At 45.5% G+C, this 13,769-nt stretch overlaps 1 protein-coding gene across 1 annotated transcript; it reads left to right on the forward strand.

Moving 5' to 3' along the window:
* Positions 1-9,806: 9,806 nt before the first annotated feature.
* LOC137084969 (piggyBac transposable element-derived protein 4-like) lies at positions 9,807-12,872 on the forward strand. Its single transcript, XM_067451535.1, has 2 exons — positions 9,807-10,588; positions 11,272-12,872. The coding sequence occupies exons 1-2, from the start codon at positions 9,930-9,932 to the stop codon at positions 12,395-12,397; spliced, it is 1,785 nt and encodes a 594-aa protein (XP_067307636.1). The 5' UTR covers positions 9,807-9,929; the 3' UTR covers positions 12,398-12,872.
* Positions 12,873-13,769: the final 897 nt, after the last annotated feature.

Genomic DNA, 13,769 nt, shown 5'->3' on the forward strand with positions numbered 1-13,769 from the left:
GGCAGGACTTTGTACTGGTATGCCCTCCCCTCGAACGCAAAGCGTAGGAACGGTCTGTGTCGAGGGAGTATGGAGACATGGAAGTACGCGTCCTTCAGGTCGATCGCTGCGAACCAATCCTGGGGACGGATGCATTGAAAAATGCGTTTCTGCGTTAACATCCGGAACTGGAGCTTGTGCAGGGCCCGATTCAGGACGCGCAGGTCCAGGATTGGCCACCCCCTTTCTTGGGCACGATGAAGTAGGGACTGTAGAACCCTGACTTCATCTCGGCTGGAGGAACCGGCTCGATCGTGTCCTTCGCCAGTAGGACCTCGATCTCTGACCGCAAGACTTGAGCATCGCTGCTTCGCACTGAGGTGAAGAGGATGCCCTTGTACTTGGGTGGCCGGCGCGCGAACTGAATCGCGTAGCCGAGTCTGATGGTACGGATGAGCCAACGGGACGGTTGAGGGAGCTGTAGCCACGCTCCCAGGGACCGTACCAGCGGGACCAACGGCACCACAGACATGCCCGGGGTGGGGCAGCGCAACGGAGAGCTCTGGCTCGACACGGGAGGCCCGGAGTGTCGCGCGAGCTCTCCTGGTGCGGGCAGGGAGCGGGTGAGAAGGTCCGGAGGCGTCCTCGGAGCCCGCTCGACTGCTCGCTGCCCGGAGGCAGACAGGTGGGATGCTCAGACCCGACTCGGGAGGCCCGTGGGCGGCCCGCAGTGTTGTCTGAGCTTTCCCGGGAGGGGCAGAGAGTGGGTGAGAAGGCCCGGAGAACTGCCACCCTGACGCTCTTGGGGCCCAGGGGGATAGGAAACTGCTCTTTCTGTGAGTATGTGGGTACCGCCGAGCTCCGGAGAGCTGGCAGCAGATGTAACGGATCGGGGCCCCTCGGTCCTCCTCCGGGGGGTGTGGGAGGGATGCGTACATCATCTCCCGAAGAGCAGCTCCTGTCCTCCCTGGGCTGCCTGTCTCAGGGCCGCTTCCCCTTGCGCTTGCCGGCAGGCTTAGCGGTCTGGACAGGTTGGGCGCCACCCTTGCGCCCTGCACCCTGCTTGGCCTGTGGAGGCTGCTGCTTTGGCTTGGCAGAGGCGGAGGCGGACGCCGGGGGACGCCCTCGGCGACGAGCAGGCGGGGGAGCTGCGGCCGGCGACTGGGTGGAGGCAGCAGCGGGTCGCCGGGGCAGGATTTACATTTAATCATTTAGCAGACGCTTTTATCCAAAGCGACTTACAAAAAAGGGGAGAGTAATAGAAGCAACGGAACAGACAAGGCCAAAAACCTGTAAGAGCTGTAAGAAATCTCAATTAATTAGCACAATACACAACAATTTTTTTTTTTTTTTTTTTTTTTTTAAAGACAGACATCTACAACAAAAACTCACGTCCGCAAAGTGCCGAACACTGGATTTTGATAGCTATGATAACAACCCATTAGGACTAAGGCTGTTGCCCCAGCTGTTGTCGTTAATGCAGATTCAGTGGCCCAATGGGTTGGTTTTGTATTCTAGCTAAACGCGCAGCAATAGCAAAACAACAAAAACTCACGTACGCAATATACAGAACACTGGATTCTGATAGTTATGATAACTATGTAACATACCCGCCTGAAGGCACAAATCCGGATGAGAGACGTAGATATGATCCAGGAGTGTGCGCTTTTGGTCGTTGCTGTGGTGATCAGTAAGTGCTATTCTGTATTGGTCAAGTGCAAATGGAAAAGATGTGTCTTAAGATGTTTTTTAAGAATGGCTCGGCAGCACGAATTGAGATCGGCAGGTCATTCCACCAGGTGGGAACGGTCCAGGAAAATGTCCGTGAGAGCGATTTCCTGCCTCTTTGGGATGGAACCACGAGGCGCCGCTCACTCGCAGAACGCAAGCTTCTGGAGGGTGGGCAAGTCTGAACCAGTGAATTTAGGTATATTGGTGCAGAGCCTGTGGTTGTTTTGTAGGCGATAACTAGTGCCTTGAATTTGATGCGAGCAGCCATTGGCAACCAGTGCAGTTTGATGAAGAGAGGCGTAATATGCGCTCTCTTCGGCTCATTAAAGACCACTCTCGCCGCTGCATTCTGGATCAGCTGCAAGGGTTTGATAGTGCATGCTGGAAGCCCAGCCAGAAGAGCATTACAATAATCCAGTCTGGAGAGAACAAGAGCTTGAACCAGGAGTTGTGCAGCCTGTTCTGATAGGAAGGGTCTGATCTTTCTAATGTTGTATAAAGCAAATCTGCAGGACCGGGCTGTTGCAGTAATGTGGTCAGTGAAGTTTAACTGGTCATCAATCACAACTCCAAGGTTTCTTGCTGTACTTGATGGAGTTATGGACTGGCAATTCCAGAGACCAATTGGAATAAAGAGTAAAGTAGCAGAGGATGTTAGGATATAGTGCAAATTATTAGGATTACGGCGTCTCGTGCGTACAGAGCGTGGTTTACGAGTGCTAGTAGTTATAGTTGAGATTTGAAAGCACATGGTGAATACAAATCAGAGAAAGGGCCAGATAGGAATTAGAGCCGAACACAAATAATGAAAAGGAAGATGATACTCAAGTGCCTTGCCGGGGTCCTTGCTCGGGAGAGCCTCCGCCTGAAAGCCTCCGTCTGCTTCTGGGCCACCGAGAACTGCTGGGCGAAGTCCTCGATGGCGTCGCCGACGAGGCCGGCCTGGCAGATAGGGGCGTTCAGGAATCGCACCTTGTCCGCTTCTCGCATATCTGCCAGGTTCAGCCACAGGTGGCGTTCCTGGACCACCAGAGTGGACATCGCCCGACCCAGGGAGCGTGCAGTGACTTTCGTCGCTCGGAGAGCGAGGTCCGTTGCCGCACGCAGTTCCTGCATAACGCCCTGGTCGGAACTTCCCTCGTGCAGTTCCATGAGCGCTTTGGCCTGGTAGACCTGCAGGAGCGCCATGGCATGCAATGCCGATGCGGCTTCTCCACAGGCTGTGTAAGCCTTGCCGGTTAGCCCGGACGAGAACTTACACGCCCGGGAGGGGAGGCGCGGGGCACCACGCCAGTCCGCAGCGGTCTTGGGACACAGGTGCATCGCCACTGACCGCTCGACTGGAGGGATTCCCACGTAACCCTTCACCGCACCGCCATCGAGGGAGGTGAGGACGGAGGAGTCCGTCGATCGCGAGCGAGCGCTATACGGCGCTGCCCACGACTTCGAGATCTCCTGATGCACTTCCGGGAAGAAAGGCACCGGGGCGGGGCGCTGAGAACCAGTACGGGCCGTCCCGAGAAACCAATCGTCCAGCTGCGAAGGTTCGGAGAGCTCATCCTCAGAGCCCATTAGCTTGTCCCCAGATGCTGCGACCGACATCCTGTCTTCCGCCGGAGCCGCGAAGGAAACGGCTGGCACTCCACGTGAGAGGTCAGTACGCTCCTCCGGAAACTCCACCGGCACAGCGGAGGGGGGAGGGGCCCGAGGAGCCATTTGACCCGGCGGGTTTGCCCTGACCGTCACCCTCAGGTCCCCACCCAAGTCATCAGCCAGAGTAGCAGCCCTCTGCTTAGGCGCAGAAGGACCGCTAGACCGGGGGATGCGCGAGGGTGCTCCTGCTCCACCTGCCTTGAGGTATTGGAGTCTGGACCGTAACACTGCGATGGTCATGTTCCCGCAGTGAGAACATGACTCATTCACGAACGCAGCCTCCGCGTGCTGAATGCCCAGACACAAGAGACAACGAACGTGACCGTCAAGCGGGGACAGAAAGCGACCGCACCCAGAAACACACGGTTTGAATGACATCTTGAAAAAGACGCAGGGTCAAACCGTGTTGCTCTTTTAGGATGGAAAACTGCTCTTTTAGTTGTGCTGAAGCACTCAGGGAGATGACCGCGGTCAGCACACAGTCCACAGTGCAAGCCTGCGTGTGACACTCAAAGGGGAAAACGCCCAGCGAACCAACAATGGAAAGCTCTTTCTTGAATGCAAACGATTGCAACTTGATCGGTCTCTCGCTGAGAAGCGCTATAACACCCGCACTGGCAGTTCCTTCCTTTCTCTCCAAGACTCGGTCTTTAAACACTCTTCGTGGAAACAGCAATGAACTGTTCGGCTCCGAAGTTGAAAGCATTTGATCTACCATTCCACTTCCTATTTATACCCGCGCTGCGGGGCGGAGCGTGGAATGTGTGGATCACATGCCAATCTCCGATTGGCTCGTTTTTATACACTCGAAGTGGATAGGTCTCTGAGGGCAGATCCCAATTCGTCGGTTCAGTTCTGACGTACGTCGAACGTGACCGACTGAAAGGGAACAAAGGTTTACACAAACTGAAAAAACAAACAACTTTTTTATTTCAGACTTAGGCCATGTGTCCACCAAATAGTTTTTTCACGCTGCTGGCTGGCCTTTTTAAACTGTTTTCAATGGGAGTGCCATGTTTTTAGAATGCCATGAGCATACAAGGCGCTGAGCGAATATTTCAAGCGTTGAGCATTCAGTGTTTCGGTATTTTTATTTAGAATCAATACAGAAACAAACTATCTATGAAATGAGATACTAGTAACACTTCCACGGATATTCTGTATCATAACAAGCAAAGAGTCTCAATTGGAAAAAAAACCCTGCCTCGCTTCCAAAACACTCTCAAAAGCCTACAAAGAGGCTTTTTCAGCAATGTTTTCAGCTGGCTAAACATGCTTTGGATGACACAGCCTTACAAAAGGTTATAGCAACAAAGAGAAAGATGAAACTGCACCAATAAAATTTTTCTTGGCTCAGGCTAAGAGTGTTTTTGATCTTTTCCCAGGAGGAGAACATTTCTAAATAAGTAATGTAAACTTACAACAGCAGACATGACACTACGATCCGCCAGCTTCTGATCAAGAGCCTCAAGGTCAGTCTGGGTTTTCAGAGGTACGACCACGCCTTCAGGAACCTCTACCACCGATCCATCTTGCTTTTTCAACAGGGCATTCAACATCTTACCATGAACACGTTGTGTCTCCTTCACCTCTTCTAAAACTGTTAAAAGTTTAGTGAACATGGCTTCAGAAATGGGAATGGTAACTCTTTGGGCTGTGGGGCCTGGTGACGGTAGCTGTGGGGCTGGAGACTCCTCGGGATGTGGGGCTGGTGACGGTAGCTGTGGGGCTGGGGACTCCTCGGGCTGTGGGCCTGGTGACGGTAGCTGTGGGGCTGGAGACTCCTCGGGATGTGGGGCTGGTGACGGTAGCTGTGGGGCTGGAGACTCCTCGGGATGTGGGGCTGGTGACGGTAGCTGTGGGGCTGGGGACTCCTCGGACTGTGGGGCTGGTGACGGTAGCTGTGGGGCTGGAGACTCCTCGGGATGTGGGGCTGGTGACGGTAGCTGTGGGGCTGGAGACTCCTCGGGATGTGGGGCTGGTGACGGTAGCTGTGGGGCTGGTGACTCCTCGGGATGTGGGGCTGGTGACGGTAGCTGTGGGGCTGGGGACTCCTCGGGCTGTGGGCCTGGTGACGATAGCTGTGGGGCTGGTGCCTCGTTGAGCAGTGGGGTTTTTAAAGTAATTGCTGACTTCCTTTACTCCTACCCAAAGGAGCTGATTTGGTGGAGTAGGTGGAAGCTCCTCTGAAGAATCTGAATGCTCACTTGATTCCAGTTGGGTGCTCAGTTGACTCTGGAGAAGTTTTGCACTTGGCCTAGAGAAGTTAACACAAACATATAAGGCAGAACTTAGCTGCCTTCATATTACAGACCTGCAAACTCCTCAGAGTAAAAAAGGTGACAGTGTCCGGTGGGGGTGGGGGGTTGGAAGGGGAAAGAGAATATATGCTGCATTTATTTAATTAAAAATGCAGTAAAAAACGTAATACAGTGAAATATTATCCAATATTTATTAATTATTTAATAAACAGTTTTGCTGCTCATTGTGCTGCTTCATTTTTGCAGAAACCACCATACCATTCAAACATTTGTGGTAAAATTAAAAAAGAGAGAAATTAATCCTTTTGTTGATCAGACATAGGCTACATTAAATTGATCACAAGTTATAATTTTACTATTTCAAAAGATAATAATTTATTTAATAAACGCTGTCCATTGAACTTTCTTATCAAAGAATCCTGAAAAATAAAATGTGTCATGGTTTCCACAAAAAATGTTAAGTAGCACAACTGTTTTCAACACAGATAATAATCAAAAATGTTTCTTTAATATGAAATCCTCATATGAGAATGATTAGTGAAGGATCATGTGACACTGAAGACTGGAGTAATGATGATAAATTCAGGTTTGATCACAGGAATAAATTACACTTTACTATATTTACATAGAAAAAGGCTGCTTTCATTTGTAATGGTATTTCACAGCATTACTGTTTTAACTGTATTTTTGATTAAATAAATGCAGCTTTGCAGAGCAGAAGATAAACATTTAAAAAGCTGTCCGTTAGCACTGCATTATTCATATGATATAGGCCTACTTTATTGTCAATAAATAGCCCATTGAGATGGCTTGAAAAAGATACATAAAGCATATTGTCACACTCGTCTGATTGTCGTCGTCACGCTTCAGCTCATAACGATTGTTTTCCTTCAGCTGCAGCTCCAGCGTGACAGTAAGTTTCTACGAATCCGCTATTGGACTTCCTGTGAGAGCGCCCTCCTCATATTTAGATACGAATAAAATGACAGGTCATGCATATATTATTTTTTGTCTCTGAATTTAAATCTTGATGTATTCACATTGGTTTCTATGTATAAATACGCTTGCCCGTGATCTCAAGAAGCGCGCAATCAACCGAGGTAGAGAAAGCTGTCTTTAGCGTCCCAGTTAACTTGCCTGCCCTCAAACGTACGGGGGATGAAAATACACTTTATTGACCCCCCGACCCCCCCCCCCCCCCGTAATCTATTCCCAAGCTTAATTTGAACACTAAGCTTGCTTCCGCCATCTGTCAGACTCGCGTGGCATCTCATTAAATCAATGGCGAGCTCAGTCAGTTGACGCTGTGTGCTTCAAGACTCTGACGCTAAGTGAGCTAAGATTCCGATTGGCCCAGAGAAATGTCAGTTATAAGAATTATCCAATAATGTTTCGAATGTCTAGTGTACAGAACTACCCCCCCCCCCCAAAAAAAAATTTGACCTGAATTTGACCTGCATTGCTCCACAAACACCTACCTTCTTTTTCTTGAGGTGTTTTCTGTATCTGTCAAGTCTGATGAATTTTCAGCTTGATGGAGTTTAACCTTGGCTTCGGCATAAGAGGCTGTAAAACACAATGATGCACAATAAGAGAAGCGAGGCAGAGTTCCAAAATATATGCATACGTATACCTATAAATCAGACATCACATCTTATCTGCAAAATGCTATTTTACAAGTTTTCTTTCCTACCAAGCAAGAGCACATCTGACTTGATCAATAGACTGTGTCAAGACTTAAGCCAGTTGTGATTCTGCTTGGTAAAAGTGAAAACCTATAGTTCAGCCCTATGCATTACTTTGGAAAACAAAGATGTAAATAAATAACAGAAATAAAGAGTTCAAGGGTCAAATAACTAATTCAAGTATGGCTGTATTTATTATATTATATTTATTAAAGGAGGAAAACCAGTTACCTGCATTTCCTATTACACGCACATTACACACTATCCAGTTGCTGGCTGGTGGAGTGTGCTCTTTCACTGCCTTGGTTACACTGACCAGTGAGGCTGGTGGCCACCAGCATAATTTTCTGTCTGCGTCTTTGAACCACTCTATTGGAATGATATCCATTTTCTTGCAGCCATCAGGGTCAACTTCATCCACAAACTCCACAACACTGAATGAGGACACCCTGCAAAGTTCAATGAGTCATGTGCTGTGCAGCTGAGGCAAAGACACAAACATATTTCGAAGAGGCAATAAAAGCAGTGGTTTAGTGAAGTCTGTAACTGGAGCACTGGAAAGCTGACCAGACAGTTTTGAAAGCAAACAGACTCCCAGAAATGTAGAATCGATGGGGTAGTTGAAAAAACATGTCCCTGTCTCAAAACGTTCATGTACAACGTGGAATGTACAATGTTCCTGACAATCCCAACTTTTCCCTCAAGTTCAAAACAATTGGTACCAGTGGCATTTGAGATTATTGTGTCTTTATATTTATACATCTTGTATTGAACATGCTGATGCATGGGAAATTCTGTCAACATTGGTCCAGCTTCATGAGGTTGTGTCAGTTTAACATCTTCAGGTTTTGCTTCAGACATGTGAGCAAATAATTGCCTTTCATAAACTCGCCTGACAATTTGTTGCACAGGATTCTGTGGTCTTCTCACCATTTTTTTCAACTGTCCCAAATAATTATCAAATGGAAAACATACGACTGAATCCAGAGGGCCATACTTTTTAGCATCATCTGCTAAATGTAAAAGACTGTGTGTATTGTTAACCAGAAATGATGTCCCATAAATCTTCTTAAAGTTGGTAACAAAACATCTTAATAATTTTTGGGCATACCCATAGTATTCTCTACACATAGGAGACAAAAGTATTCTCATAGCAGATGATAAAACAAGAACGTTTTTGTACTGTTGACGGGGCAATCTTTGAAAAAGAACAACAGGCCCATAATAAAAATTCTGTAGCCTTCCATTGGCTGTACTCAGTCAAAGAACGCGGCTTTCTGGAGAAGCACCGAGGTAAGCTTTGTCTGCACAGTTTCAAGTGATCAGAGATAGCGGATAGAGTGGAAGATGAAACCCGACACTGCAATGGTCCCTTGAACCACAGAGCAATTCATTTACGGACAATGCCCAAGGAAACTAAATGCATATAGTCTAAAGGAAAACTGGAAACCATGCAAATGCCTAGGTCCTGGAGAGGTGATTTAGAATGATGGTGCTCTTCATCAGACATTTGATTAAACTGACTGTCTGTCCTTAGGCTGGAATCCATGTCAGGAAACACAACTTTACCATCAAGATAAATGCCATACTGTATCCACCATGACCTTTGACACATTTTAAAAAGGCTCTTGCTGGAGTGTCACAGATAAAAGCATCTGGCAGTGGTAGACTGTAGAGTTTACCATTAAAAGTTACACCAACTGTTGTGACAACTTTTAAATCTTCTATAAAATCATGCATGTAGTCATTTATGGATTCAGGTTTACAGGAACCTACATAGAGACCTATTATAAACACATTTGCTTTTGGTAATTCAACTATTTGACCTAATATAGGCCACAACTGCATATTAGAGCTCCTAGAAAGAGGTAATCCATCCACATTCACACGAACAGTCAATGTATCTGTTGTCAGTTCACTCTCGCTTGTAATTTTCAATTCTGAAATGATTGCACTTGTAAGGCCAAAATGGTAGTAGCTACCCTGACCCATCTCTTTCACATCACATTCTTTCACTGTACTGGGGAGAGTTCTGGGATCCTTTGGCAAATCCAAACCTAACTCCAAAAGTATACCCAATAGTTCTGAAAGTGCAGAATGAGACACATTTCGGTTAGCTGCCCATTCAGCCAGTTTCATTTTACCATCATAATGGGGTTCCTCTTCAGGATTATCAGAGCAAAAATCTTCATCAGGATCTCTAGCCATGTAAAATTCATCAACTTCCGATGGCATGCAATAACCGGCAAAGCTTCGTCAGCATTGTCATTTGCATCTTTCTCGATATTTTGCACTGCCTGGTCCACAGCCTGATCTGCCTGCTCCATAGCCTCCATTGCAAGACTCAATAAATGCTGCTGCACTCTGACTTTGATTTTCCTCCTCCTCGTTCGTGAATTTCCATTAACCCATTTGCGTCGGATGCTGCGCGCCGAAACATTACATCTACCGACGGTTACTGCGTTGCGCAACTCTGAACCTCCTGCCGGCTGCTGCGTGGCGCAGCATTTTGAAATCGTCATTCATTTCTTGGCGCGTGCAGCATAGAATGCACTGTCATTGGTTCAAATAAACATGAGGTGGGTCTTGTTGATTTTCTAAAGACCATGTGACCACCCAAATGTACTGTGGTTCGCTGAAAATCATGTCAATCAATCAGACATACACGTGCATTTGTTTTGGATTTTTCGGAGACGCGAGCTTGAAAATGGCAACGACAGAGGAGGATTTTGACAGCGAGGGGAGTGACATTGAGTTGGAAGATAGTGAGGAGTTTGAGAGGGAAGAGGTGGTAGAGGAGGATTATGATGAAAATATGCCGGATGATCCTTTGGATAGAGCACAGGAGTGGAATTTGTGGGACACAGAAGGAGAGGAGGAGGAGGAGGATGGCTTTTACGGATTCCAGGTAGACTGGAGAACTGAGGGTTACCAGCCGCGCAAGGCGAAACAGTTCACCCGCAAATCGGGGGTGAAACAGCCGATCCCCGTGGATGCTAGCCCCCTGAATGTCTTTTCGCGTATTTTTACCGATGAGCTTTGGGACATGTTGGTGACGGAAACTAATCGGTACGCCGAACAGACGCGTGGTCAGACTCCCACCAACTCGAAGTGGAACACTGTCTCCAAAACGGAGATGAAGACATTTGTCGGTCTGTGTCTCGCCTTCGGTATTTTGAAGCTGCCAGCACGCAGGGATTTCTGGAGGCAGACAAAATGGTTGTACCAGACCAACGTCCCCAAGGCCATGGCAAGGGACCGCTTCGACATGATCTGGAGGTAATGATTTGTGTTTTGTTCTCTTTTTAGTTATTTACTATTAATAACTAGCATAATAAATAGTAATACAATAATGGCATAATGAATAAATAGCATGATAAATAATAATATAATTATGTGGTGATGGTTGTTAATGATAATAATAAATACAATAATATATGAATACAATACTGACATAATGAATAAATAGCATAATAAATAATAAAATTGTGATGATGGTTGATAATGATAATAAATACAATACTGTTAATATATAAATACAATACTGGCATAATGAATAAATAGCATAATAAAATTTTGATGATGGTTGCTAATGATATTAATAAATACAATAATGTTAAAATATAAATACAATACTGGCATAATGAATAAATAGTAATACAATAATGGCATAATGAATAAATAGCATTATAAATGATATAATTATGGTGATTATGGTTGATAATGATAATAACAAATACAATAATGTTAATATATAAATACAATACCAGCATAATGAATAAATGGCTAAATAAATCTGAATACAATAATGGCATAATGAATAAATAGTCATAATTATGGCATAATGAATAAATAACAATACAAATAAATATACACACAAATAACATAATACATATATAAATAAATACAATGATGGCAATAAATGTTATGTTATAAATTAATCTTATCGTATGCATTTTCAGATATCTCCATCTCCAAGATAACATGGACACTGCCGTGGACAAGTCAGACAAGCTCTGGAAGATCCGGCAGTGGATGGACCTCCTCCTGGATAGTTTCAAGGCGCTCTATGAGGTCAATGGCTTTGTGACCGTGGATGAGTCCATGGTGAAGTACAAGGGCCGCCTGGGCTTCCGGCAGTACCTCCCCATGAAGCCGGTGAAGTGGGGAATAAAGGTGTGGGTCATGGCGGAGAGCAAAACAGGCTACGTCACCAATTTTCAGGTGTACACGGGTGCCATTCAGGGTAAGACAGAGAAAGACCTGGCTCACCGGATAGTGTCAGACCTGGTGACCCCTTATTACGGGTCCAACCTGTCTGTATACATGGACAACTTTTACACCAGTGTGAAGTTGATGGTGGACCTCAAGGTCAGAGGGGTGCAAGCTTGTGGAACGGTGCGTGCCAACCGAAAGGACCTCCCCAAGAATAAGCAGCTCACAAAGAAGGCTGGGTTGAACAAGCACGAGTTCAATGTGGCCCAGCGGGATGAGTTGACCTTTTGTGTCTGGCAAGACACCAAGGCTGTGATGGTCCTCTCCAACTATCATGACCCGACAGCTCATGGGTTAGTGAGGAGGAAGGCCAATGGTCAACGCCAGACGGAGGTTCGGGTGCCAGCATGCCTTGCTGATTATCAGCAACATATGAAAGGAGTCGATCTTCTGGACCAGATGGTGGGCTACTACCAGATCCATCATCGGTCTACGAAGTGGTGGAGAAGGCTGTTCTTTTATTTTGTTACGGTGGCGTGCTACAATGCCTTTGTGGCTGCCAAGTCTGCAGGAGGAGCCAAGTGGAAGTACAGGAGGGGCGGCTACAAGGACTGGCTGGAGGATCTGACCCAGGAGCTGATCGTCCCCGTTACTGCAAGAAGTGCTCCTAATGTGCTCCCCACCAGCCCAACTGGAGCTTCTGCTGAGCATGACCTGGTCCAGATCAACAACAAGAGGAAGACCTGCAGGGAGTGTTCTCTGAAGCATTGCGGCACCGACGTGCGTCCTGGGTCAACTCTGATGGGGTGCAGGCAGTGTAACCTTCCTCTGCACCGCGAGTGCTTCATGTACCACGTCGTTCGCCACAAATGATTTGATCTGTGTGCGTGTGTTTGTCTGTCTTTCTGTCTGTGTGTGTGTATGTATGTGTGTGTGTGTGTGTGTGTGTGTGTTTGTGTGTGTGTGAGAGGATAATGCTGTTCAAAATTCAAAGAGGAGAGATCTGAGCCATGGAGCTCAGAGACTGAGACTGTTCCCAGTTCCACCTCAGGACTTTCCCCACCTCTCTCTCATAACAAGATGCCTTATTCAGTGTTGGCATGTTTAACATTTTATGTATTATATTTTATATATTTGAATTATATATTTTTTCTTCCCCATATGATTTTGGGAATTTTTAGAAAAAATGTGTTGTTATGTTAGTGCTAAGGGAGCATGTTTTAATAAAACCTGTGATTCTTACCTTTAAAATGTATTTTATTTCATGTTTCTAAGTGCTACAGAGGCTGAGATATTAAGGTTTTGGTAGACGTTGACAATTCCTAGTATTTTTTCAGAAAACCCTCAGGAGATAAGGATATTTATCCTAGAATAACATAGGTTTTTATAGGCGTTTTTAGCAGGCGTTTTAGGAGTAAATGGGTTAAAGAAATCCATTTCACTACAACACAGAGAGACCAGGGGCAGAAATGGATAATGGCAACTGCCGCCTATCATCGTAACAACTAATCACTGCAGACCTAAACTCCAGCAGATAAAGTGTAAAAACGATTGGCAGCGCTGGCAGACTGATCCAAACGGCATGAATTTTTTTTATATATATATATATATATATATATATATATATATATATATATATATATATATATATATATATATATATATATATATATATATATACATTTAGAAATTCTTAATATTATATTTAGAAAATGAAATGGGGACAATAGGAAACATAATATTTTTCTTATTATTTTTAATATCAAATTCCATATTTTTCAAAACCCCGTAAAAAACCCTGTTACTTTCTCTGGACAAACGGTGATTCATTAGAAAGATTAAAGACTCCAGCTTTGATATTTAAGCACTGTTTGCAAGGCTTGAAATAGCGCCAGAAATTTAATCTGTGCGACCACAAAATATATTTGGGAGCACTTCTGTGAACACTTTGAGATATGTTTTCATTTCTCTACAAAACGTTCGTTAATTACTAAACGGTATGTGACCGTTGTGAGCTGATCCACCGTTCTACCAATTAGCGAAACTCTATATGGTAAAATAATAAATAAAAATTACTTACATGGTATATTGAAGAACACCCACCACTATTCAGGATCTGGAAAAAAAAGATAAGTATGTGCATATAATAGCGCTTATAGTAGAAAATAACTCTTGCCACCTTCAGTGTGGTAAAATATGCAATACGCATTTATGCCCCTCAAAACCTTTAGACAATTCTGCATGA

This window comes from Pseudorasbora parva, chromosome 8 (genome assembly GCF_024679245.1).
Source record: "Pseudorasbora parva isolate DD20220531a chromosome 8, ASM2467924v1, whole genome shotgun sequence".
Classification (NCBI taxonomy): domain Eukaryota; kingdom Metazoa; phylum Chordata; class Actinopteri; order Cypriniformes; family Gobionidae; genus Pseudorasbora; species Pseudorasbora parva.

What these genes read in the sequence shown, in the direction of transcription:
- LOC137084969 (XM_067451535.1), top strand. Translation starts at nt 9,930, where the DNA reads ATGTACTGTGGTTCGCTGAAAATCATGTCAATCAATCAGACATACACG. An exon ending in CGCTTCGACATGATCTGGAG is followed by an intron (nt 10,589 to 11,271) that starts GTAATGATTTGT and finishes ATGCATTTTCAG; the next exon opens with ATATCTCCATCTCCAAGATA.